At 49.8% G+C, this 27,760-nt stretch overlaps 1 protein-coding gene across 3 annotated transcripts in view; it reads right to left on the bottom strand.

The window, feature by feature from the left end:
- Positions 1-232: 232 nt before the first annotated feature.
- Positions 233-27,760, bottom strand: part of LOC114604319 (transcription factor COE1-like) — a 97,451-nt gene continuing 69,923 nt past the window's right edge. Inside the window, exons 12-18 of one of the 3 annotated variants that reach the window (XM_028744350.2) lie at positions 26,029-26,117; positions 16,073-16,138; positions 10,006-10,183; positions 8,531-8,716; positions 6,978-7,166; positions 5,224-5,304; positions 233-3,853 (exon numbers count right to left, since the gene is read on the bottom strand). In XM_028744350.2, coding sequence (XP_028600183.2) covers positions 5,231-5,304; positions 6,978-7,166; positions 8,531-8,716; positions 10,006-10,183; positions 16,073-16,138; positions 26,029-26,117 — 782 coding nt within the window. In that variant the 3' untranslated portion in view covers positions 233-3,853; positions 5,224-5,230. The remainder of the gene's footprint in view (positions 3,854-5,223; positions 5,305-6,977; positions 7,167-8,530; positions 8,717-10,005; positions 10,184-16,072; positions 16,139-26,028; positions 26,118-27,760) is intronic. The other 2 variants (XM_028744352.2, XM_028744351.2) reach the window with 2 other exon arrangements.

The raw sequence follows: 27,760 nt of genomic DNA, 5'->3' as shown, positions 1-27,760 counted from the left end.
GCCGCAACCCCAGAGTCGGCCACGACTGGACCTAATGGTCAGGGGTCCCTTTACCTTTACCTCTAAAGAAATCCAAGTTGAAACAGTATTTAGGGGAGGAAAGTGGCAGTGGGGTGAGGATAAGGACCGCCCTGACCTTTCAACTTGAGAGGTGGCAGAAGCGGTAGCAAATCTTTCAACTCGAGAAGGCCCATTTCCTAAGAAATGAAAGTCGTAGTTGATTGACGTGTGCTTACATTGAAAAACAGTGCAGCCGGGCATTTATCAACATTGCTATTGTACAACAGCCGTCACAGGACACACAACGGACAATGTAGAAAATAAAATTAAAAATTAAAAACAATAATAAAAAAATACAAAGGAAACATGAAACAGGAGAAGGATTCTCCGTACGACAAAGATAAATACACAGAGAGAGAACAAGCCCCCGGTGAAGAGATGGTTTGCAAGCCCAGCATCCGGGGCTCTTCTTTCCCCATAATCTTTATTTACAAAAGTTTGATCCCCTCCTTCCCACTTGGAAATAATGCTAGAAAAATAACTGCGGGAGGCCGAGAGAAGATTCGCCTGAAAAGCCAGGGGCGCGAGGCAGCAGGAAGCTCCCCGACCACAGCTCCGTTGAAACACACACAGCGGCTCGTTTTTAGCGGGGCTTGGGCCGGAGACCGCTCTGCTGGATCGCGCCCCAGTTTTTTAAAACTCTAATTCTCTTTTTACAAAAAAGAAAAGAAGTGTGTGTAAAAACAACAACACAGGACTGTATTTCTGTTGCTTTAAAAAAAGAAAGGGAGAGGGTTTTTTATATAGATATCAAAAAAATATATGCAAAAAACAGTGTACCGGCATTTTGTACGGGCTTGAAATTGACCTGGTGGTTGAAAAGAAAACCAAGGAGGAAAACGTGAAACTGGAAATAGGAACGAAGCCCTCCTGAAGGCCATTTTCCGAACATGGAAAGGCACGTCCTGAAATCGTTGTGGCTGCCAAGGGGAAAAGGGACTGACAACTAATGCCAGTGTGAGTTTTCCAGGGGCCTTGGTGTGGAAACAACATGGTGGGTGCCCAGTTTACCAGGGGAGCGGCTTTGGGTGCCGAACCAAGTTGGGTGGGCACCCGTGTTTGCCTTGTAATGCCAGCGCAGCGGGGCGGGGAGAATCAGTTCATGGGATGAGAAGGTGCTTAGCTCTTTGTCCGACGCTTGCTGAGTCTCCCCCTGGGAAAAAAGGATCCCCGCTAAAGTTGGGCGCAATCCCTGATATCTCGTTCCTTTCCGTCCAGGTCTGAAACTGAAAACCAGCCCATCGGGGGGGGAAGCGTTTGTGGGGGTTCGGCAAAGGAGTCCCCACACCCTCAAGCACCCCCAAATCCCCCAGCATTTTAGCAAATCTGGGATCAGGGGAGTGTTTGCTGAGGCAACACCCAATTCTCAATTTCTGTGCTATCCACAGGCAAGTTTCACGTACAGGAGCACATTCCTTCAAAAGGCGTCTAGTCTACTCTTTAAACCGGTTTCATAGCCATTCCCTCTCCCCAGGGACCGGCAGTTTTCTGAGGAGAGGCTGGGGAAATCTCAAAACAGAGTATCTACTATGTTTTCCCCTCAACAATCTAAAATTCCCATGGTTCCTTATAGAGGAACACAGATAAGACAACCAGGCAGAAGTTATACCGTAGATTTTGGTTGCGGCCACACCATAAATTTAAAGCCCTCTTATTCCACTGTAGAGAATCATGGCTTCCCCCAAAAAAAATATTTTTTGGGGGGAAGCCACGACTCTTAAAGTGAGATACGAGTGTTGATGTGACTACAGCTGAGGATCACTTTCCGTGGGCACCAGGGCTATCCTAACACCTTCTCTGCTCCTGGGGGAAGAAAGCAGGCTCTGGGTTACCGGGGAGGGGTATTCTGGGGTATTGCAGGGGGCTGGACTAGATGACCCCCGGGTCCCTTCCAACTCTACAATTCTATGACGGGTTGGGGGTGGGTCCCCTATGGGGAGACATTCACGTGAACTGTGAGTCCGGGGCTTGGAGAGATGACGCCTGTGCTCTTACTCCAAGAATAGTCTACACTGCCTACTCCCTCCTCACTTTCTGCTCCTACAGGGCTGTCTCTTAAGTATTACACCAGGTGGAAAAATATTTCCCACAAGCCACACACTGCGCCACCACTCCAGAGCTACTGCGGCTCACTGGTTGGGCCTTGGCTCAGGGCCAGGACACCTGCCTTGCATGTAGAAGGTCCCATCTCCCACCTGTGGCATCTGCAAGGGAGGGATCCTTGCCTGAAGTCCTGTGAAATCCCTGCCACTAAGTATCAATGATGCTGAGGGCCAGGACACCTGCCTTCCATGTAGAAGGTCCCATCTGAGCCAGGTGTATCTGTGCTCTCTCTTGGTACAAGGTAGCTTCCTGTCAGCTACTGGATCCCAGGGGAGGTGGGACCGGAGTGGGGTCCTGCTGTGTGATCCTCCCGATCAACGAGCTTGCAAAACCTTAGAGTTCTGAGCCCACCCTCCTGCACCGGAAAGCCGGCCGGTACGGGACATTTGCTGCTTCTCGGCAGAGAAGCCAGTTGTCCCCACGAAGGCTCCTGCCATTCACCCGGCCCAAGAGCACATCAATTTAGAAGGATTTGGCTTGTCGAGCCCTTTCTGGTTTCAGGAATCGGGAGACGGCGGCCCTTCCTGCCTCGATGGGGCGAGGAGGAAGGGAGCGCAGGAGAATCTCTCTCTGGGGGATTCGTGGGTGGGCATTTCAACATCTGGAACGCCTAGGAAGAAGATGAGCAACACATGGCCAAGATCTGGGCGGAAGGGGGAAAGTTGCCAGGGTTCTTCACACGTGTCCTGTTAGAAGGGGCTGCTTAGCCCCAAAACCTTCAGATTAAGACACGTGTGAAGAGGAGGCTGGCTAGCAGTTGCGGTTGACAAGGGATGGACCTTTCGGGCGATGCGATGGAGCGGTGAGCCCCAAAGGCTTTGCCCACAGCGAGGTCCTCCAGCACACCCAGGTTTTTCTGTGCTGGAGGACTGATAGGGCCTGCGCGTTGCAAGGTGGGGGTTTAGAAAAGGGAAAGGCAGCGTCGCTGTTTGGAACGCAGGCTCTCTTCCCCCTCGCCGGAAAGCAATCTCCGGTTTGGCCAGGAGTGTAACGTGAACCAGCTTGCTTTGGAGCAGAGATAGAAGCCCCCCGAAGCATAGGGAAGACCACTCCCTCCTTGCCAAATCATTTCCTGGGGTCCACACTGAAGGCCACGGGAGCAACAATTTAAGAATAGTGAGAAGGAGGACCCAGGAGTCCTGGTGCGCAGGGCTGACGCTCAGGGTCTGGCTTCCAAAGGGAGACCCTCTCCGGCTAAGACTGGAGAACACTCTGCTCTTTGCTGGGAGCAAATCTACCTTAGGGGGGTGGGACCCAGGTGAGGGGATGGTGTGGGCGGGCTTTGCTTCCGATTCTTTAACCAAAGCTGTGAGGAATGGTGCAAGAGGGCGGGGTAAAGAAAGGATGGCAGTGCTGAAACCCCCTCAAACGCCTCTCCCTAAAAATTGTATCTTCGCCCCCAGTTTGTGGCTGGGCATCTCCTGGTAGCAGATGAGTGAGCATCACTTCCCAGTGCTTGCCCCACTGCACTGCAGCCTCCCACCAGAAGGGGGAGCCTTCTTGAAATCCTGCAGCCGGGTTGGAAGGAGCTGGGGGTGGGGAGGCGTGTGCTCCAGGAATGCATTGAGAAGGGCCCACACCCTTCCAAGTCCAAGGGTCTGGGTTAGCGCCAGTCTGTTGGTCCCTCCTTCCAGCCCAGCCCATCCTCCGTTTCCCGATCACATGGGCGGAACGATGAGACCCGACAACGCTGGAAAGCAAAGGAGAGAAGCGTCACGTTCTGCGGCCACGTCATCAGCTGAGCCACGCTGTAGACAAAGGGCGAGGAACCTGCAGCCCTTCCAGGCAGTGCGGTGTAGTGGTCAGAGCGTTGAACTGGGAGACCAGTGAGCTCAGCTATGAAGCTCACTGGGTGTGACTTTAGGGGGGCAAACACTGCCTCTCATGCTAGCCTACCCCACAGGGTTGTTGTGGGCATAAAACAGGGAAGGGGAAAACCAAAAATTATTTGTGCATGCACGCTTGGCAAAATCAAAATACAGAAGAGGGCGGGCATCGAGGAAAAAAGATTTCGGCATTCCCAACTGCCCTTGCGCCCAGTGTGTTTTGACTATGAGAGGTTTTGGCTTCCGGCACGATCCCAGGAATGTAGCCCCAGTGGGATATAATAATACAGTTCCCATCATTCCCAGTCAATATGGCCAGTGGTCAAGCATGAGGAGGGCTGTAGTCCTGCCGTGTCGGTGATGGCAGCAGGTTCCTCACCCCTGATGTGACCTCTATGCACACAGAGCCTTTTTACATGTCTGGAATTGCTTGTGCCAACCTGGTGCTCTCCTGATGGGAGTTGTAGTCCAACAGTATCCAGAGGGCACTAGGTTGGTGAAGACCTGGTGTTGTAGACCATTTGGGGTTTGGGCAGCATCTGAGACACGGTCTGAAGCCCTTGTAGACCTTGTAGCAAGGGGCAATTTACCACGGCATGCATCTGACCAAGTGGCAAAGCCAGCCGTCTGCATCGTTCTGCCAAGCAAGGAGGAGAATCTTACCAATTTCAGATCTCCCAGGTTTGAACGGTGGCAGTCAGAAGAGAGAAGGCGATCTTCCTTTGCACCTGTCGAGCCAGGCAAGTGGGAGATCCCTCTCTACTGAACTCTACTGAGCATGTGCCACAGCTCATGTGCCCCGCGTCAAATCATAGGAGCCACCACCTCAAAGGCCCTGCTGGAAATTGCACCTCAGGCCAATGCAGTTGCTTACGGAGGAGAATTCTTGCCACAGTCTCAGCAATCTGACTTGACGGCAGACCTCCTAAAAAGCCATGTCGGGGGTCTCGCTAGGGCTGATGGTTTGGTAACCATAGGTGGTAAGGGTTAAGTGGACTTGGCTCTTTCAACATGAAATTAACATTTTATGGGCTGGTTCTTTGGGGAGAATGTAGCAGAAAGCGTGTGGCGGTAAGAGACCCCCAGTAAGTGGGTACTTCCCTTTGGCGAGCAAAAAGGATAGGCCCACCTCGCAAGGTCGCTGTTAAGGAGCCGTACTCGTTCACGGCAAGAGAAGCAGAAAAGAGGGGGAAGGCCGACAGAGCAAGGCGCGAGAACGAGAGAAGAGACATACTGTGTGATTAGGAGTAAGCCAGTCCTTGCAGCGACCGAGACGGAGTGTGGAACTTGTCTGCCGAATCCTCAAAGGTTTGGTCTGGTTGGCAGGACCCGGCAAGCAGTGGCGCAGGGCGGGCAAAGGACAGAGAGGCGGAAGCAAGAGGAAGCCAGAAAAGGGAAACGACGGGGGTGGGACGAAAGAAAGCAAAGAAGGAAAGGCGGTTAAGGAAGAGGAAAGTTTGCAGCCAAGGCTGACCTCATAAGCAACTGCTGCTGGGTAAAAGGGGCCTGATCCCAGGAACACCCACCCACCCAATTTCTATTCCGGGTGAGGATTCCTCCTGTACGGGGTCAGGAAGGCAGCTAGGGGAACCCCTTCCTAGCATCTCTCCCAAGTCCCCAGGGAAGGTGTTGGTCAAGAGGGCAGCTGTGGCACTGACCCGCCCAAAGGAGGTGATGCACCACACCCAGGCTGCGTAGTGTAGTGGTTAGAGCATTGAACCCGGACCCAGACCTAGGAGGTCAGGGTTCAAATCTTCACTCTGCTACGAAGCCCGCCGGGTGACCCTGGGCCACCCACAGTGCCTAATCCACCTCGCAGGGTTGGCGTGAGGATAAAATGGGGAGAGGAGGAAATATGGAGGAAATATGAATGCAATCAACGTCATCATTATTGGGCAGTATCCAGCTAAGTCGTCCTCTCAGTGCAAGGATTTACGGCGGTGCAATAGAACTAACCTCACTTCCCCCCCCAACATGCCTCCTGCACTCAACTCCAGGGCATTGTGGGGACACCCTAGACGTGATAGGAGTTGATAAAATCTTACAGGGCACAGGGAAAGTGGATTGAGAAAAGTGTTTCTCCCTTTCTTGTTGACATTAGAACTTGTGGACAACCAGTGAGGCTGAAGGTTGGAAGAAGATTCAGGGACGGATAAGAGAAAGTTAGCTTGTGGAACTCCCGCCCACAGGTGTCAGCCACCAACTTGGATGGCTTTAAAAGAGGATTGGACAAATTCATGAAAGAGATGAAGAAGAAGAGTTTGGATTTGATATCCCTCTTTATCACTACCCGAAGGAGTCTCAAAGCGGCTAACATTCTCCTTTCCCTTCCTCCCCCACATTAAACACTCTGTGAGGTGAGTGGGGCTGAGAGACTTCAGAGAAGCGTGACTGGCCCAAGGTCACCCAGCAGCTGCATGTGGAGGAGCGGAGACGCGAACCCGGTTCCTCAGATTACGAGACTACCGCTCTTAACCACTACACCACACTGGCTACCAATGGCTTCTAACCAGGATGGCTCTGATGTCCTTCCATGCTCAGAGGCAGCGACGCTGCTAAATCCCTGTTGCTGGGAGCCACAGATCCTACTTGTGCACTTCCACACACATCTGGTTGTCCACTGTGAGAACAGGAAGGTGGACTAGGTGGGCCCTGGTCTGATCCAGCAGATCCTTCTTACGTTCTCCCTTCGCTCGTGCCTCCTACCCGCTTCCCAAATCGCCTCCAGAGGGTTGGGGGAAAAACCCAGAACAGATTCAGAGGGGAGGGAAGTCTGTTGCAGAAGTGCAAATCCTTGCGCTGAGGAGACGAGCGAGCAGGGTGCATTGTTGCCGCCGCCTCTGCCACACGGCAAAGCGTGGCCGCCTCGCCCTTCCTGCCACATCCCACCCGCTCCTTTCCCACGGCCCCGGCTGTCCCCATGACTTGCGCCCCTTCGTGCCCCAGCTGCCACCGAGGGAGACGGACGGCGAGGACTGGTCAACTCACCCTGCAGAGTGTTCCCGTTGGCAGTGGTGCAGGCAGGGGGCGGAGAGGCTTGCGGCCGCACCACGGGGGCAAAGGCGCTTTTCTGCTTGACGGCGGAGATCATGTTGACGGGAGAGAAGGAGAAGACGCCTCCGGGGGTCGAGGAGCTGGCGATGGACGAGGCCCCCAGAGGTGGGCTGGAGGGCATGACTGGCGTGGAAAGAAGGACAGGGGTTAGCTGGCAGCGAGAATGAGCTGGGGCGAGGGGAGGTGGACCCCCACCGGACTGTATTTTGTGTTTTTTATATGGTGAACCCACGGCACTAAAATACAGTCGTCCCTTGGTTTTCGACCAGAATGCGTTCCGGAAGTCCATTTGACTCCCGAAACATTTGGAAACCAAGACGCGACTTCCGATTGGCTTCCGATTGTGCAGGCGCACCAGAAACAATAGTGGAAGCCGCATCGGACGTTCGGCTTCCAAAAAGACGTTCAGAAACTGGAACACTCGCTTTTGAAACATTAGGAAACCAAGACATGGCTTCCGATTGGCTTCTGATTGTGCAGGCGCACCAGAAACAATAGCAGAAGCCGCATTGGACATTCGGCTTCCAAAAAAACGTTCAGAAACTGGAACACTCACTTCCGGGTTTTGATCGTTCAGGAGCCGAAAAGTACGAGTGCCAAGGCATTCGACAACCAAAGTACGACTGTACATATTAAAAATACGAACACAAAACAAACCATAAATCCCCCCCCCAGCACATTATCATTATTATTTATTAAGTTTGCAGGGGTTTGCCTAAATGACCCTCTTAGTCCCTTCCAATTCTACAGTTCTATGATTCTACGAACCATTGCACAGGAACTGAAATGTAGCTACCGTTCAAAATTCGGCACTCCTCCGAATTTTGCAACTCAGTTCTCCAATGAAGCAATGTGTGGGAAAACGTGTGTATCACAGGGCAGTGTGACCAAGGAAAGCATATATTAGCAAAAACAACGTGCCAAAAAGCATTATATTGGAGGAAATGGCATGCAAAAATGTGTATATTGCATGCAAAAATGTGCACATTTGGTGAATTTTAATTTTTTTATTTACTTCATGAATTTATATACTGCTTGATTGTAAAGAAAATAACCCTCAGAGCACTTTACAAAAAAAGAATAAGCAATAAAAGTATTATTAAGAAAGAACCATTAAAATGTTCCAGAAATTAAAGTCAGCAATAAACTAAAAACAAACCACCCTTCTAGATTTCTGGGTAGACTTGTCTAAACAGTGATATCAAATTGACACTGAAAGTCTGATGAATTTTCACAAATTGCTGCAAAAATGTGGAGAACTAGATTCAGGATTGGAAAAGTGAGAAACTGAGAAATCAGAGACAGGGATTTGTCTATCCTCGGACCTTACCCAGGAGTTCCCAGGCCTACGCGTTCCCAAGTGCAGCTTCCCCTACCATGAGGACTAGTCTCTTAGCCTTCTTAAAACGGAGCTGCGATTCTCTGGAAAGGGAAGCTTTGCCCAAGCACCCTCGACCCGCCCTTCCACAAAGGCGACAGACACTTACTGGCGTAGGGGGAGTTGGCCGTGGAGCCGTTGAGGAAGCTGGGGGACCCCGGGACCCCCAGACTGGTCATGGCAGTCCCCGCATAGCCGTTCATGCTGGACGTGATGGTGTTGTAGTTGCTCTGCTGCGGGGTGGAGCTGGGGACATAGCCTCGCGGCGAGACACTGCTCGTGTTGCGTGTGTACCCTGGAAGGCAGGGCAGGAAGTTAGATAGTTGCTCAGTTTACCAAGTATCTTAAGATGTCCTTCCTTCCTTCCTTCCTTCCTTCCTTCCTTCCTTCCTTCCTTCCTTCCTTCCTCTATCTATCTTTCTCTCTCTCTCTCCTCTCTCCCCTTTTCTCCCTTCCTTCCTTCCTCCCTCTCCTTCCTTCCTTCTATCTTTCTCTCCTCTCTCCCCCTTCATTCCTTCCTATCTATCTTTCTCTCCCCTCTCTCTTTCTCTCCCTTCCTCTCCTTCCTTCCTCTCCTTCCTTCCTTTTCTCCCCCCTCTTTCTTTCCCTCCCTCCCTCTCCTTCCTTCCTTCCTTCCTTCCTTCCTTCCTTCCTTCCTTCCCTCTCTTTTTCTCCCTTCCTCTTTCTCCTTCCTTCCTTCTATCTTTCTCTCCTCTCTCTCCCTTCATTCCTTCCTTCCTTTTCTCCCCCCCCCTTTCCCTTCCTCTCCTTCCTTCCTTCCTTCCTTGACTCACAATGTTAGATTCAGGTATACAACAATGAAACCAACAGAGCTTGGAGGGGCATCTGCCAGGGATTCCTGCATAGCAGCGGGTTGGACGAGATGAACTCTACAAATCTGGGGTTTTTTGTTTTTTGCAACATGTTCCTTAAAATAAGAAACACACCACCACTATAAAGAGATGAAATAATCAGGAATGATTATTAGAATAAGGCAGATATAGATATAGATATAGATATAGATATAGATATAGATATAGATATAGATATAGATAGATATAGATATAGGTATAGGTATAGGTATAGGTATAGGTATAGGTATAGGTATAGGTATAGATATAGATATAGATATAGATGATATAGATATAGATAATGATCCCATCACACCCCATCAAAAGCCTGGCAGTGTCATAACCTGGTGCTGAAGAGGTGATAATGGCAGTCTTGCTAGGGCGACTGTGGGTGGGAGCCACTAATAACAACAACAACAACAACAACAACAACAACAACAACAACAACAACTACCTGGAAGTGGCAGGGATTCAACCTGGGACCTTCTGCTTGCAAAACAGACAATCATCATCATTTTTTATTTGTACCCTGCCCATCTGAGTGGGTTGCCCCGGCCACTCCGGGTGGCTGCCAGCATGTCTAAAAACATAGTAAAACATGCAAAGGCCACCCCTTTGTTGCCACCCTCTCTGAGACATATCTTGTGGAAGGTCCTCAAAGGACGGCCTCTGATGCTGGCTCCCAGGAATGGTCACGCGAGAGCCACAGAGAAGACACCCAGCTGCTGCCTACCTTGCTCCGAGCCCTGGGTGGATTCGCTGATGTTGATGGCCAGCTGGCTCCCAAAGGAGTTGACATTCATCATGCCCGAGTGGGCATGGTTCCCGGTCAGCGAGGTCAACTGGTTGGGGTTGCGCGGGACGCTGTACAAAGCCTCGGCGATGTCCGCCGCTCGCTTCAGAATTATGTCCTGGGAGAGAGGGGAGAGAACGCAGACATCCGCAATCCGACCGATGGAATAATTCCATTAATTAATATTGCAAATAAGTCCATGTATGAACATCATCGGGACGTGGGTGGCCCTGTGGGTTAAACCACAGAGCTAAGAGGTTGGCAGTTCGAATCCCCGCAATGGGGTGAGCTCCCGTTGCTCAGTCCCTGCACCTGCCAACCTAGCAGTTCGATAGCACATCAAAGTGCAAGTAGATAAATAGGTACCACTCCGGCGGGAAGGTAAATGGCATTTCCATGCGCTGCTCTGGTTCTCCAGAAGTGGCTTAGTCCTGCTGGCCACATGACCCGGAAGCTGTATGCCGGCTCCCTCGGCCAATAAAGCGAGATGAGCGCCGCAACCCCAGAGTCAGCCACGACTGGACCTAATGGACATCATCATCACTGTCATGGTTTCAGTTTCACTTGGTTTGAACGCTGCCGCCCATTGGGAGCAGGTGCGGCAGAAAGCTGGGAGACTAACAGTAGGTGGTGCCAGAGGCAACTGATTTTCAGAGAATCATAGAGTTGGAAGGGACCCCCAAAGCTCATAGAATCATAGAATTGTAGAGTTGGAAGGGACCCCAAGGGTCATCTAGACCAACCCCCTACAATGCAGGATTGTCAACAAAAGAATAACTGACAGAAGCCCCCCCCCCCTACTTAAAAACCTCCAAGCAAAGAGAGCCCACAACTTCCTGTGGGATACCTTTCCACTGTCTATCAGCCCTAACTGTCAGAAAGTTCTTATTTCTTGCCATGGAATGCATTGGTTTGGGAAAAAAGCTTGTCCATCTTTCTTGGGACAGCCCTTAAGATCTATGAAGCCCCCACGTCACATACCAATCCCTTCTTCTCCAGGCTAAACACCCCCAACTCCCTCAAGCCTTCTTCCTGAGGCTTGGTTTCCAGACCCTTGACCATCTTGGTCGCCCTCCTCTGCAGACCTGCAAGCTAGTCAATATCCTCTTTAAGCTGTGCTGTCCAGAACTGGAGACTGGACTTGTGGTGAGGTCTGACCAAGGCAGAATGACCCCAAGGATCAACCCCCTGCAATGCAGGAATCAGGGTTCAAGAATCCCTGGCAGATGGCCGCCCAACCTCTGCTTAAAAAGGGAAGGAGAGACTGCCATCTTAATTCTAGTTTTGCCCTCCTCCTCCTCCTACTGACTGACATCTATACGGGGCAACACCCAGGTTTCCCTGCCTGCTTCTGAGGGAGGTTCAGCATCCTTCAGGATCGGATTGGCACCCTCTTCGTTCCTGCTCCGAGAGTAACATGTAGCCCGGCCCGGGTTTCCCCTGGGAGAACAGGGTGAGAGCTGAGGCCCACCATTTTGTTTGCGAGCGGGGGAAGATTTATGTCCTGGGAAGGGAAGAGCGACGAGGGACTTGGAGGAGGAAAACAAGGCCCCATCGCAGAGTCGAATGCCTCCCAGCCGATGGCCTGACCCCACGCCTCCACGAGCCCAAAGCAATATCCGTGCAGGTGGTGCTAACCGCTACTGAGCCATGAAAGCACCGGCTGGGCCCAGTTACGGGGGTGCGGGAAGGATGGGGCCGCCTTGAGCCCGTGACTTAACGGCCCTGGAATTCCTAATGACAAACAGATGTGGGGCTGGAGAGCCAGGCCCTCGTATGGGGCCCAGCTAGCTGGATGCAAGGTTGGGAGTGTGTGTGTGTGTGTGTGTGTGTGGGAGAGAGAGGTAGCAAACAAGGTCCGGGACATGGAAGCAATTACTGGCAGTGGGACCGAGAGAGGGACGTAAAAACGGGCCGGATGACCGGGGTCCCTGGAACGCCGCTCTGAAAAAACATCCCCCGCCAAATCCACCGACCTGCGCAAGATACAAACATGTGCTGCTCCTTCTGCACCGTCAACAATATTTTGATTCCTCTCCCACAATTCACCGCAGGTCCCAGGGCGGGTTACGGCAATTAGAGAGAAAAGTACAGTTGTTAAAAAGAAAATGGTTTCCAGCAGGGACAAGGAGAGGGGTGGGGTCCCAGAAACACAACTCTCAAGTATCGCAAGGAAGGAAACTACCACCGCAAAGGTGGGAGATGCACCTGGGAGGGGAGGGGCGTGTGGGGACCTCACTGGCGGCTGAGGGCTTGGCCAGGGACCCCCATGTGGAACGAGATGCACAAGTCGTAAAGGGTCCGCATTTATATGTAGCACTTTTGGGTGCCTTGAGGGCTTACAGAATCCTAGAATTATAGAGTCATGGATGCTTTTTCCTGCATTGCACGGAGTTGGACTAGATGCCCCTTGGGGTCCCCTCCAACTCTAGAATTCTTTGGTTCCATGAGTTGGACCCCGAACGTCATCTAGTCCAACCCCACGCACTGCAGGAATCGTGCCTGATCTTTTATTCCCCTTCCTTCCCTCCCCCTCCCCTTTTAATGAAGATTACCCACTCTGGGATCCCACGGCTAATTCTCCCCTGGTCTCCTCGCTGGCCCAAACAGGACTAATTTAGCCAGCTAGCCCTGGTGATCATCTAATGTTTATTGGATGGATTTCCCTCCCTAAATTGATTTTTGAATTCTGAATTTATTGTTATTCACATTTTATGCTGTTTTCTGTTGCATCAATTAAGTGTTTCAAATTTGTTGTTAGCCACCCTGAGCCCGGTTTTCTGAACTGGGAAGGGCGGGGTATAAATAATAATAATTATTATTAAAGTGAGCCTCGAACCCACGACCCCGTGATTAAAAGACTCATGGCTTGCTGGGCACTATTTCAGCTGTCCTTACAACAATCCTATGAAGCAGGCTATTCTACGCACAAGGATATTGAGGAGGAGTGAGCAGTGGCTTGCTCAAGGCAGCTGAGTGAGCTCATGTCACTAGGACAGGTAGAAAAAGATGCTTCTTCACGTAGCACATCGTTAAAACTGTGGAACTCCCTCCCACAGCAGGCAGAGATGGCCTCCAGCCTTGATCAGGACACTACACTATGGTTACCAGATTTTTTCCAATGAATCCGGGGACCCCCTCTTTTTTTTTTTTGAAGCTGAGTAGCAACAGGGAGTCAGTACAGTGGTGCCTCGCAAGACGAAATTAATTCGTTCCGCGAGTTTTTTCGTCTCGCGATTTTTTTGTCTTGTGAAGCACGGTTTCGGAAAAGTTTTGGAAAAGCTTCAAAAATCACCAAAGTCTTCAAAAACCTCAAAAAAGGCTACTACACCGCGTGCTATGAGTTGCTCCTCGAAGTCAAGTCGCAACTGTATTAACGGTTTTAAGAAAAAGGAAACAAACTTGCAAGACGTTTCCGTCTTGCAAAGCAAGCCCATAGGGAAAATCGTCTTGCGAAGCAACTCAAAAAACCAAAAACCCTTTCGTCTTGCGAGTTTTCCGTCTTGCGAGGTACCACTGTGGTTGGGATGGTGAGGCAAAAGACCCTGGGCCCAAGCACAGGTGCAAAGCCCTTCTTTCGCACCCTGTGAAACATAAATGCGCAGAGTTTAAAAAAAACTGGGCAACGGCGCGCCACTTGCCCGTGACTCCCGAGTCTCCCCTGATCTCCTGCCCCCTTCCCACTTTGTTTTGACAGATCAGGGGAGGGTCGGGAGTCACGGGCGGCCAGCCGTTGCCCAGGAGGGGCGCAAGGCACGCGGTTTCTCTGCCAGGCAAGGTGCAAAGCCCTTCTTTCGCACCCTGTGAAACATAAATGCGCAGCTGTCAGGGGCTCAGGAGCAGAGGCGCAGGGGAGAGAGGAAATGGAGAGCGAAGGGGAAGAATCTGAGGGCAGCGGAGGGCAGAATGACAGTGACCCGAGAGATTCCATAAGCCTCTCCAGTGAATCAGAAGATTCCCAGAAGGGGGCGCCGATGGCCAGGGCAAGGAGGGTCCCAGGGGGGACACACCAGAAGCAGGGGGCCAGCGGAGACTCCCAAAGCAGTAGCTGGAAATCAGGGCCAGCTTCCCCACCAGAGCGCAGTGGGGGGGAAGAGCCCCATAGGTCAGAGTCAGCGTCTCCTCCGGCAAGCAGGGAGGAGGAGTCAGGCCCAGCTGGCATTCCCGAAGAGGGAAGCAGCGACAGGAGCAGTATAACGGTCAGAAGGAAGGTGGCAGGCTGGGCGCGCGCGCCTAGTTCAAATGTACAGGCGCGCGGGACAGCAGAAAACACGGATTGGGAACCAGGTCCTAAAGCTCGCCGGAGGGAGGGGGAAGACTCAGGGGATTCAGCGTCAGAAGAGTCTAGGAAGGGCAAGACCTCGGCGGACAAGCGGACCCAGAGGAAGAGGGAGCAGAGGAAGAGGTGGACCAAGGCTAGGGTCTTAAACTGGTGTCTGGGGGGAGGAGACTCAGACGGAGCTTCGGCGGTCTAGGGTTTAAGACGTAGAGCTGCGCGCCGTGGCTGTAAATGAGAAACTGAACTTCAATAAAGACTATTTAATATAACAACGGACTGGCGTTGGTCCTCTGTGAGCTGGGACCTGGGGCAGCTCTGACAGCAGCGTTTTTTTAAAACTGGGCAATGGCGTGCCACTCGCCCGTGACTCCCGAGCCGCAATGCAGCTGGTAGTGCAGCTGGCTCTGGCTGGCTTCAGGAGCTGCTCGCTGCCTGCTGCCGTGGCGCCTGCCATTTTCCCTCGCCGGAAGTCCCCATAGGGACAGATTTGCAAATCCAGGGACTGTCCCCGGGAACCGGGGATGCCTGGTAACCCTACACTCGACTTCTGTGGATGCAGCCTAGAATAGCATTAGCTTTTTTTTGCTGCTGCATCACACCGTTGACTCGTGTTCAGCTTGTGGTCCACCGAGACACCCAGATCCTTTTCACATGTGCTACAGGCAAGCCAGGTGTCTCCCATTTTATATTGGTGCAGTTGGTCCTTCCTGCCAAAGTGCAGAAAGAGTTGGTGCTTCAGTTGAGATTCCTTCATTGCAGGGGGTTGGAACAGATGACCCTCAGGATCCCTTCCAATTCTACCTTTCTCTGATTCCACGACTGAGCTGAATGGACCATTGGCTTGACCATTGGCTTGACTCCGCCTAAGGCTGCCCTTGAAGAAGTCCCACAATGCACCAGAGTGACGATACGCTGGGCACCCTGGGGCATTGTGGGAAAATGTAAAAGGCAACACTCAGGACCCACAGATATAGGAGGGGGTCCTGCTTGTCTAGACGCCCTGGGGAGGTGGGGGACCCCTGACTCCCACAAGGGATCAACACAACAAGGGAAAACCACACACCTTTGGGTTAGGAAAGGAGGCAACAGTGTGTGTGTGTGTGTGTGTGTGTGTGTGTGTGTGTGGTGACGGGAGAGGATTTTGTGGCTGGATCTAGAGATGGCAATTTTTTTTCCAGGAAAACGTGTTGTAAACTTCATAATGGGAAATCACGTTGGCAAAAGACGGGACTCCACAGCACCATCTGGTGTCCCCGTGTTACAACGAATATAAAACACTTTTTCTTTATTTATGAGTCCTGAGTTGCACAGCCCCTTCCAACAGGTCTGGCTTGATAATAATAATAATAATAATAATAATAATAATAATAATAATAATGATATAATTTATTATTTATACCCCGCCCATCTGACTGGGTCTCCCCAGCCACTCTGGGCGGCTTCCAACCAAATATCAAAACCAATACAGCGTCAGACATTAAAAACTTCCCTAAACAGGGCCGCCTTCAGGGGTCTTTTAAAAGTAAAATAGTTGTTTATTGCTTTGACATCTGAAGGGAGGGCGTTCCACAGGGCGGGTGCCACCACTGAGAAGGCCCTCTGCCTGGTTCACTTCTCACAATGAGGGAACCACCAGAAGGCCCTTGGAGCTGGATCTCAGTGTCTGGGCTGAATGATGGGGGTGGAGACGCTCCTTCAGGTATACCCCAAGAGGAGTCTGAGGCCTACCTGGTTGTTGTGCGGCATCCCATATAACGCTTCCACCAGGTCAGCCGCTCTCTTGAGTAGCACTTCCTGTGGGGAGGGAAACAAAGGAGAGGTTGACGGCAGTCCCTCTTGGAAGGCAAACCTTAATGCAACCACCCTGCAAGAGTTATACCTTTCGATGATTATTCATTCGTTCATTATTATCATTTCAAGCAAATGTGCTATTTACAATCAACCTGATACAGGTGTGCGTACACATAAAACATGGGCCTTGCCCAATGCCCAACAATGCCAGCCTCTGGCGTTTTCACTATCAGTGCCCAAAAACTGACAGTAGTGTTTGTGAGCTCTGAGGGTTCATAATTTGGGAATTGGTTCAAAGCAAAGCCTCACATGAGAAAACACAAAAGACTGCAAAAATGAATAAAACTAAATCAAATTTATGCTGAAAATGTAAAGCGGGAGAAGGTACATTTTATCATATGTGGTGGGCATGTTTTAAGGCAAAAGACTTCTGGGAAATGATTTATAATGAATTAAAGAAAATGTTTTAAAATACATTTCTTAAGAAACCAGAAACCTTTCTATTAGGTTTAATAGGTGGAGAACTACCAAGAGAAGACAGAAGATTTTTTATGTATGCAACGGTAGCCGCAAGAATGTTACTGGCCCAAAAATGGAAAGAAGAAGAATTACCATTGAAGGAAGAATGGCAGACGAATATGCGGAAATGGCGAAACTGATGGGGAAGATCAGAAACCAAGAGGATCAAGTATTTGTTAGAGACTGGAGTAAATTCCTAGTTTCCTTTAAAAACCACTGTAAACAGTTAAAATCATTGGTAGCGTTGTAATGACATTTGTAATGTGAAATTGATTATGATAAGTGAGGGTAAACAATAGTTGGATTAAGTAAAAGATGCAGAAAACTTAAACTTTCAATATAAGAACCCACAGGAGGGAGGAGAGGAAGTTTGAAGATTCAGAGAACCTTGTAATATAATGTTAGAATTGGTTAGAGATAAAGTGTATAAATTTTGAATTCTGGTGCTGGAGGAGACTCTTGAGAGTCCCATGGACTGCAAGAAGATCAAACCGATCCTTTCTGAAGGAAATCAGCCCTGAGTGCTCACTGGAAGGACAGATCCTGAAGCTGAGGCTCCAATACTGTGGCCACTTTCATGAGAAGACTCCCTGGAAAAGACCCTGATGTTGGGAAAGATGGAGGGCACAAGGAGAAGGGGACAACAGAGGACGAGATGGTTGGACAGTGTTCTCGAAGCTATGAACATGAGTTTGACCAAGCTGCGGGAGGCAGTGGAAGACAGGAGTGCCTGGCGTGCTCTGGTCCATGGGGTCACGAAGAGTCAGACACGACTAACCGACAACAACAACAAAGTGTATAAAAATGTGAAAATCTAATTAAAAAATGTTAAAAGAAGAAGAGAAAACACCTTTAGTCCTTGCACTGGCCCTGCCTCCCTGTGCCTCTTTGAACATTGCAACCACATAATGCTCTTCTCGAGTGACCTGTGGCTGGGATCACAGGGCACTTCACGTCTCCGCGGATTTCCACTAGAAGGCGACAACCATCCATACAATAATCTATATCTTCAGCAGGCAAACACACAAACACACACACGCAACAAGCTAGCAACTTATTTCTTGGTAGCTCCTTAAACATTCCCTGCATGACAGCTCTGAGCAGACTAGCTGCATGCAACAACGTATTTGCATATCCCATTGCAGGGATCACCAGCTTTTGGGATCTTGTGGGCATATCTGGAATTCTGACACAGAGCTGTGGACACTCAGGTCCGTCTCAGTCGCTTCTCCTGCAGCCACTCTGGATCACACCAGACAGAGAAAACACATGCACGTACCCACACAAACTTTTTGCATTTCTACAGAGTGAAAGCCGTATCTTTTAGGATTTCCATAATTTGACATGCGGGGGGAGGGGAACCCCAACCACTAACAGATAAAAAGTTTACATTGGGAGACTGTGCAGGTAAAAAAAAAGAAAAGATTACAGGTCTGGTGCTTGCCAGCACGACAAGCAGATTGCTCTTCGTTGGGCAAATAATTCCTGCACTGCAGTGGGTTGGACTGTTAGAATTCCTGCTCCGTGATTGCAGTCATGGGATTTTTGTCTACCACATGACGGTGTATGTTTTGACTCCACAGAGTGGGAAGTGATGGAGAAAGGATGTTTGTGTTACTGTGTTCTGTGAAGTGGGACTATTGTCCTTTGTTCTTTTTCTCTTTGCTGTCTGATGCTAGAGAGAGAGGGAGCCATGTTGCAGTGTGCCGTGTGTGTTTATATGTAAATAAAGTAGATTAGCCAAAATGCTGAGTTGCTGAGGTCTGTTACATAAGCTGCGAAGACTCTGCGGATCCCTAAGTGTGCTGATGTCTGTTGGCATCAGTCTCTGTGATGTTCGGGCTGAAGAAAGCTTTTGAAGCTCCCGAATGATCGACCAAGAGGGAGAGAACATGCCAGTTGGGCATGTGTCTCTGCCAGGGTCCTACCTGAGTGTAGGAAGACCATTGGGCTCCTTTCCAATGTTACAATTCTATGATGATTCAAGACATTATCTCTCTCTCTCTCTCTCTCTCTCTCTCTCTCTCTCTCTCTCTCGGATGACAACAAAACTGGCAACAAATCACTGAATGCATCTCTGGACAGAGAGATGACCTATGGTTTGATGCTGGTTTTGAATAGATCCCTTGAAAGCCTTCTTATAACTTTGCAGTACTTTGATTTCATTCTTTGCAGTACGATTGCATCTTAGGCTGGAGTTCTGTTCCAAGGCTTCCACATATATGCAAAAATGCATATACTTGAACCACCACCCCCCATGCGAAAATCCTTGCCCTCCCAGAGCTGGTATGCTGAGCAGGACTTGCCGGGCAAACAAGGCCGAGAGCTTAAAAGCTTTCTAGACCTGCTCAGTGTGCTGCCTTGGCGATGCTCTCGCAAGATCTCGTGGGTCTGTTCGAGTTCCCACGATATCTCGCAGGGCCGCCCCCAGGCTTCCAGAACTGGTGCGCCCAGAGGACCTTGCCCAGCAGAGCAAGCCAGAGAGCTTAAAAGCTCTTTTCGAGCCGAGAAAACTTCGCGTGCATTTAATTTGCACAATTTCAACCGGCCAGCCTTACACAACGCAAGGCTGAGATTGCACAAGCTAAACGGCCATGAAATGTTGCCATACTGTATTACCCAAAGCTCTCAAGGCGACTTATGCAGCAAACCAATAAATATTTAACTATTTTAAACTAGGGGTGGCTACCCCCGCTTGTGCTGCTCACCAACCCCCTCCCTTTACAGTCCTCCCCACTTCCTCTGACAGCTCTTTAAAACTTGGGGTTCCCGTCCCCTGCCCTGTCTGTGCAAACCCAAGACTGTGAGAAGGCACTATAAATCCTTCAGTGGGAGCTGCGTGACGCTAGCCTTATGCTTCTATGTCTATAGGAAGAAATACAACCATGATAACTGTAGGCTCTATGCCTTGTACACCACCCAGCAAGCTTCTAAGATTTCTAATTTTATTCTGGATTTTATTCTGATCCTAATCTGATTTGAGGGTGCATTTTAATTGACTGTCTGATTTTATGTTAATGTATTATACATTTGATGTTAGCCGCTCTGAGCCTGGCTTCGGCTGGGGAGGGCGGGATATAAATAAAATGATTTTATTATTATTATTATTATTATTATTATTATTATTATATTATGTTGGTCACACACTTTTTAGACATGCATAATTTCGCGACACAGTAAAATTCAGTTTTGCTAGCAAAGCGGAGGTTAAACTACCCCCTTTCTAGTCCCGGAATGAGTGCAAGGAGTGTTCGTGCAAGGAGTGTTCGTGCAAGGAGTGTTCGTGCGACACCTCTGCAGGCTGCAGCCAACACACTAATGTGTCGTGACACACAGTTTGGAAAACTCTTTGTGAAACAGCAGCACAAAAATATTTAATTGCAGTATTTAATTGGTTGCAGTCCTAAGAACCTGGAAGGAAGCGGCTGTCTTTTCGAGCCACTGATTTCAGTTGCGTCTCAGGGAGAGGTCCTTGCTGTGCTCCTTAACCTGCCCCCTGGTCTCCCCCCCCTCCCCTCCCACCCCCCCCAGCCCACTACCAATGATGACGACTCTAGACTGTACATCAGGATCTCAAGGCTATTGGATTGCTGTCAAGCTAAGTGCCAGCAATCAGAAGTTCTTGCTCTTCTGTCTTCTGCAATATCTCCCCGATCAATACGGTAATGGAGCGGAGGGCGGGGGGGGGGAAGCTTGGGGCTGGCGGGGGGGTGGTTTGGGGGGAGAGACTGCAGGCTGCTTTGCACACATTTAGCTCCCATTAAGGGGATATAAAACACCCAGTTATTTCTGGACCAAATCATCAAAGGGGGGGGGGGCGGCGGCAGGAGGACGACAGCAGCTAGGTGGCCCCTCAAAGTCACGCAACCCCCCAAAGCCAAAAAGACTTCTGCAATCTGGTGGAGTTATAGAATGTTAAAAATGGAGGGATGGTCACCATGAGACCTTTTACCAGCTGAATCCATGAACAGGGCTCAAACTGAAACTAGATCAGCTGGATAGCTCAGTTGACTAGACTGTGGTGCTGATAACACCAAGGTTGTAAGTTCGATCCCTGTATGGGACAGCTACGTCTTCCTGCATTGCAGGGGGTTGGACTAGATGATCCTCAGGGTCCCTTCCCATTCTATGATTCTATAATTCTGGAGGGCTGGATTTGGCCCTGGGCCTGAGCTTCCTTATGCCTGACATAAACACACAAATATACACATCACTACTGACACACTGTCAACTCTGGTCAGATAGGTGTTGCAGGATTTTATTTTCTTAACAACCTGTCAAACCTGTTTGGCCAGCCTGCCTCTTCCAACTAATAATAATAATAATAATAGTAATAGTAATAATAATAATAATAATGTTGTTATTTATATGCTGCCCATTTGACTGGGTTTCTCCAGCCACTCTGGGTGGCTCCCAACAAAATAGTAAAAACATAATAAAACATTTGATCATTAAAAGCCTCCCTGTATGGGGCTGCCTTTAGATGTCTTCTAAAAGATATATACCGTATTTTTCGCTCTATAAGACGCACCAGCCCACAAGACGCACCTAGTTTTTGGAGGCGGAAAACAAGAAAAAAAATATTCTGCATCTCAGAAGCCAGAACAGCAAGAGTGATCGCTGCGCAGTGAAAGCAGCAATCCCTCTTGCTGTTCTGGCTTCTGTGATAGCTGTGCAGCCTGCATTCGCTCCATAAGACGCACACACATTTTCCCTTACTTTTTAGGAGGGGAAAAGTGAGTCTTATAGAGTAAAAAATACGTTAATTATTCCTCCCCTTGACAACTGATGGGAGGGTGTTCCACAGGGCGGGTGCCGCCACCGAGAAGGCCCTCTGCCTGGTTCCCTTAACCTCACTTCTCGCAGTGAGGGAATCGCCAGAAAACCTTCGGAGCTGGACCTCAGAGTCCGGGCTGAATGATGGGTGTGGAGACGCTCCTTCAGGTTTACAGGGCCAAGGCCATTCAGAGCTTTAAAGGTCAGCAACAATACTCTGAACTGTGCTCAGAAACGTACTGGGAGCCAATGTAGACCTTTAGGACTGGTGTTATATGGTCTCGGCGGCCGCTCTCAGTCTCCAGTTTGGCACCTACATTCTAGGTTAGTTGTAGTTAGTTTCTGATTCATCTTGAAAGGTAGCCACAGGTAGAGCCCACTGAATTCTCTTAAAACGCTGCTGTGTCCTCTTCCAGCCTGCATTCCTGCAGCCAGGACACAGTTACGCTTGCACACACACACACACACACACACACACACACACACACACACAATTAGCATGTATACCTGTTGTCAGTTCTGCATGATTCATGGGGCGAAGGGCAAGGAGGGGGGCGCGATGCTGAGAAAGGAGGAAGGGTCTGTTTCATCATAGCCCGGATACGACAGGTAGCTTAACTATGATGAATGGCTGGGCCAGACTAGCCACCGCCTTGAAGTCTTTGCGAAGGGAGAGAGAAATCAGTGGATACAGAGATTCACTGTCACAATTAATAAACCTCTCCCGGGGGGCGAGGGTCCTCTGTTAAGCCTCACGCCGGCATCTAGGGAACCTCTCTGCAAGGCCCTGCGTGCTTCAGCGATGCGTCCAAACTTACGGGAGGGCTGTCAACTTTTTAAGCCGCCTGCTACATCTCTGCAGGTGGAAGTATTTAAAGAAAGCCTCTCCTGCTAATTTCTGCAGTTCGAGCTGTGCTTAAAAGCACAGGAGCAGGCCAGTTTGCTTTTGCCCGTTCGAACTGGAATTTCCCTGATGGAGGCCAGGATTTCCTGGGTTTAACAGCTATCAGTGGCTGCTTGCCGTGACGCCCACGTTCTGCTCCTTCCCTGCCCGAAGTGGAGATATTGGGCATCGAACTTGGGACCCGTTGCAGGAAAAGGAAGTGCGTAACCCCCAAATTGCAGCGTAAGAACATAAGAAGAGGTTTTCTGGATCAGGCCCATGGTCCAGCTGTTCCAGCATCATCTTCTCCCAGGGGCGAACCAGATGCTTGTGTGGAACCTGCAAGTAGGATTCGAACACAAGATCCTCTCTCCTCTTGTGGTTTCCAGCAGTCAGCATTCAGAAGCATCACTGCCTCTGGGTGAAGTGAATATTGCTTTTATAAAGCAAACAGATGAAGAATCGGAAGTTCTTTCTGAATCTTAGTTTTCTAACTTTCTCTTTTAACAACTTCTTCTTCTTCTTCTTCTTCTTCTTCTTCTTCTTCTTCTTCTTCTTCTTCTTCTTCTTCTTCTTCTTTTCTCTCTCTCTCTCTCTCTCTCGTCCCCCTTTTTGTGTTTCTATTGTAGCTAGATAAAAGTCTTGGTTTGATTTTTAAAAGGGGGAAAGATATTAAGCTTTGTATTTTTCTCTAAAAACCTGAACAGAATTTATTTTTTAAAAAAGGAAGCATCCTTGCCTCCAATTGTGGAGGCAGAATATAGCCTTTGTGGGTAGTAGCCTTTGAAAGCCTCCTCCACGAATTCGTCCAATTTGTAAAGCGATCCTAGTTGGACGTCATTTCTACCACCTGAGGCAGGGAGTTCCACAGTTTATTTATTACTGTTATTATTTTATTACATTTCTATACTGCCCTTCATTCGAGGATCCTAGGGCAGCTTACAATATAAAATTGTAACTTTGTGCCGTGTGAATATTTTGTAGTCTCGCTTCCCCTTTGCCTGTTGATGGGCCTGACAATCACTTTCTGGACCAGCAAAAGAAGCAATTTATTTGCACCCCACCCCATAATTAACTTATTGAATTCCTTCCAATGAAATGTGCAGAACTGGCATTAAGGCACCTGCTTAAATCTCACCTGATGGGTGATCTAGCCATACCTGATATCTTAAGCTGATCTACTGATTCACAATGCATTTTTTTGTTTCACAAACATAATTTTACAGCTGATTTCATTCTCTCTAACATATAGGTCTCTGAATGAAACAACTAGGGCAGACTTTGCAAAGCTGGTGTTTGCTCAGATGTTTTGGACTACAGCCGTGTTGTCTGAGGCTGATGGGCATTGTAGTCTAAAAAATATCAGGAGTGCACCAGGTTAGCAAAGGTTGAGCATGCGGTCACTATCACTTACATAGTTTAGAGTATAGGCGAGTAACAGGTGGCATGACGGAAGTGCACAAAATTATGCTTAGCATGGGCAGAGTGGATGGAGAAAAATATTTCTTCCTCTCTCTTGTAATCTTAGGACAAGAGAGGACCCTCGTACCTACGGGACCGCCTCTCCCGGTATGCCCCGCGGAGGACCGTAAGGTCCATAAATAGCAACACCCTAGAGGTCCTGCACCCTAAGGAAGTCAGATTAGCCTCAACCAGAGCCAGGGCCTTTTCAACACTGGCCCCGGCCTGGTGGAACGCTCTGTCTCATGAGACCAGGGCCCTGCAGGATCTGATTTCTTTCCGAAGGGCCTGTAAGACAGAGCTGTTCCGCCTGGCCTTCGGCTTGGAATCAACTTGGAAACTTCCCCTCTTTCCTTTCTCCTTCTGTGATGGAACTCCTATTTGGGGACTTCCCTGGCTTTTTTCTGGCCCACGTAGGACCAGTCTGGATAGTTGGCCTGGGTGAAGACTTGACGTTTTCATCCCCCAAAAGTTTTTGATTTGAGTTTCTACTGAAATGAGGCTGCATTTTAATGTTGTATTTTAATCTTGTTTTTAAGTTGTATTTTAATCAATTGTTTCTATACCTGGTGTTAGCCGCCCTGAGCCCGGTCTTGGCTGGGGAGGGCAGGGTATAAATAAAATATATTATTATTATTAAACTACGGAACTCCTTGCCACAGGAGTGACGGCTTTTAAAAAGGTCTGGACAAATTCCTGGAGGAGAGGACTATCGATGGCCAACCAGCCAGGATAGCTACGCTTTTCCTCCACTTCTGAACACCAGTTGCTGGAAACCACAGGGGGAGTGAGTGCATTTGAGTTCGAATCCAGCTTGTGGCTTTCCCCTGGGTTGGCAACTGTGAGAAAAGGACACCTTCTTATGTACTTACACGCCTGGCTTAGAAGCACTCACAAACACCTCAGTTCTTAAGAGGAGGGTGTTGGAGAAGATGGACTACTGGTCCCAAGCTGCAGAGCAACTGCGACGTCCCCACACACAGAATCCAGTTCCCCAGCCTGCCAAGGCCACAGAAGCAGCGCTGTGCCATGTGCTCTGGCACCAAAGGGAGGCCTGCGTGCAGCAGCGATTGCCGCGTCCCTGTCAGCCCATGATGAATGGCTCCAATTTGGAGGCCGGTTCTCGCTGTCACCCTCCACCCAAAGGCCCTCCCTCTCACCGCCAGCTGTTCTCTGCCCAGAGGCATTAGCCACGCTTTGGCGAGGACAGCCGGAGCGCGTGGAACAAAGGAGCAACCTGTCTCCGGCAAGCGCAAGACTAATCGAGGGGTCTGCGTGCCGGTTGTGTCGGGGAGGTGCGCGGGGCTCGCTTACGCACACTACTGATGCACTCCCAGTCTGATGATGTGGGTCTCTCATTGCTCCGGTGCCAGAAGGTGGGGAAATGCGTGGTCCCCAGAATCGGCTGGGCTGTAGGAAGCCGAGACCCACCCGGCCCAGTGCTCTGCTTCCGAGAGAGGACAGGGAAGCAGAGCGTCAGGGAGCAGACCATCGCCCTCTTCTCCGGTGACTAGGAGTGGCCGCCGGGACCACATAACACCAGTCCTATGAGATCTGCATTGGCTCCCAGTATGTTTCCGAGCACAATTCAAAGTGTTGGTGCTGACCTTTAAAGCCCTAAATGGCCTCGGTCCTGTATACCTGAAGGAGCGTCTCCACCCCCATCATTCAGCCCGGACACTGAGATCCAGCTCCGAGGGCCTTCTGGCGGTTCCCTCACTGCGAGAAGTGAGGTTACAGGGAACCAGGCAGAGGGCCTTCTCGGTGGTGGCGCCCGCCCTGTGGAACGCCCTCCCACCAGATGTCAAGGAAATAAGTAGCTATCTTATCTTTAAAAGACATCTGAAGGCAGCCCTGTTTAGGGAAGTTTTAAATATTTAATGCTGCATTGTTTTTAACACTCGCTTGGAAGCTGCCCAGAGTGGCTGGGAAAGCTCAGCCAGATGGGCGGGGTATAAATAATAAATTATTATTATATTATATTATTTGTGTCGGGACCTGGTTCTTGGTGGTGCACAGAGGCTCCCTTTTGGCTTGGAGCCCTCGGCAGACCTTCTCTCCACAAACTCCCCTAGCCTCCGAAGGTCGTGGGTTTCGATTCGGCGCTTCCGTGCATGTATGACTGCCGAAACCCGGACGTAACCTGTTCTGGTACTTCCGGGTTTCGGTGGTCCGCAACCCAAAAAAACGCAACCTGAAGCGGCTGTAACCCGAGGTATGACTATACACTTGAATGCCTTGTGAGATTCCCTACCTTGGGCAAACGTTCAGGGTCTCCGGGGTGTCGCGGGATCACCTTCTGCAAGCGCAGGAAGCCGTAGTCGATGGTTGGCTCATTCAAGGCTGCAGGCGGAAAGGGTGAGCGGGTTAGAATCCAGTGAACTGGGGTCCTTGTTGAGAGACAGAGCGGCCGGAACGGTGTGGCTTCTTCCGTAAATTTGTGCATTTCTAAGATGAACTTCGGATACCAAATCCCATTCACCGAGGGCTTTCCTCTAGACAATATTATCTCCAGACATATTCTAAACCTATTTTAAAGTCATTGCTTTAGTTCCGTAGCTTAACTACACGCTAGGCAAAGGAATCGTTTTTTTGGTCTGTGCTGAACTTCCTGCCTTTCAGCCCCATATGCTGTCCACCAAGCCCCAGTGTCACAAGAAGGGGAGAAAAACAACTCCCTATTCCCTTTCCCTCTCAAAAAAAGGTACTTCTTCACATCTTTCATTTTATTTAAAGCATCTTCACCCTTTAACAGAAAAAAGAGGCTTCCTTGTAGTCTAAATGACACCACACAAAAGGAAAAGGGAGGAGGAGGGAGGAGGAAAAATGGCAAACAGGCACTAGTTCTTAGTTACGTAGTTTCTTTAATGACCAGCTGGAACAGAAAGAATTCAAGGAGAGGAGGAGAGTTGAAATGGTGGAGGGAGCAGGGCCTCTGAATACCAGTTGCTGGAAATCGCAGGAGGGGACAGAAATCTTGTGGGTTTCCGTTTGGGGCATGGCAGGGGGTTGGACTAGATGACCCTTGGGGTCCCTTCCAAATCTACGATTCTATGATTCTAACCCCCTCCAATGTAGGAATAAAGGTAAAGGGACCCCTGACCATTAGGTTCAGTCATGACCGACTCTGGGGTTGCGGCACTCATCTCGCTTTATTGGCCGAGGGAGCCGGCGTACAGCTTCCGGGTCATGTGGCCAGCAGGACTAAGCTGCTTCTGGCTAACCAGAGCAGTGCATGGAAACACTGTTTACCTTCCCGCCAGAGCGGTACCTATTTATCTACTTGCACTTTTGACGTGCTTTCGAACTGCTAGGTTGGCAGGAGCAGGGACCGAGCAACGGGAGCTCACCCCATTGCGGGGATTCGAACCGCCGACCTTCTGCTCAACAAGTCCTAGGCTCTGTGGTTTAAACCACAGCGCCACCCGCGTCCCGATAATGTAGGAATAGCCTGCGGCAAAAGTTCCAAAAGCACACCTTCAACCTGCCCTCATACAAGATGCCTTCTGGGACAATACCAGTGCTAAAGAACAGCAAGAATCTGCCCACAAGAACATAAGGAGAACGTTGCTGGGACAGTCCAAGGGCCCACCTGGTCCAGCCTCTCACGGTGGCTTGTGGGACTCCCACGATCAGGATTCGAACACAAGAGCCCTCTGGGATGCAGAGGAATTGCTGCTTCCCACCTTGGAGGCACAGAAATAGCCATCACTGGTCCTCACCTTCAGGAGCCAGGCAAAAACATCCCTTTTTTCCCCAGGCCTTTGACTAATTAAACCATCTATGGCCTTTTAATCTCTCTCTCTCTGTATGTGGTGGTGGAATTTGAATTTGTATCTCTGGCATGTATCTATGTGTTTTTATATTGCAAACAGCCCTGTGATCCTCAGAGAAAGAGAGGCAAAGAAATTGAATAAATAACAACATTGATATGAATAATCATAAATGATCTATTCTCCCCCCCTTTCCGCTCTCCTCTTTCGCCC

This window comes from Podarcis muralis, chromosome 9 (assembly GCF_964188315.1).
Source record: "Podarcis muralis chromosome 9, rPodMur119.hap1.1, whole genome shotgun sequence".
NCBI classification, from domain to species: domain Eukaryota; kingdom Metazoa; phylum Chordata; class Lepidosauria; order Squamata; family Lacertidae; genus Podarcis; species Podarcis muralis.
Note: the sequence above shows the minus strand (reverse complement) of the source record. Positions and strands in the feature narration are given on the sequence as shown.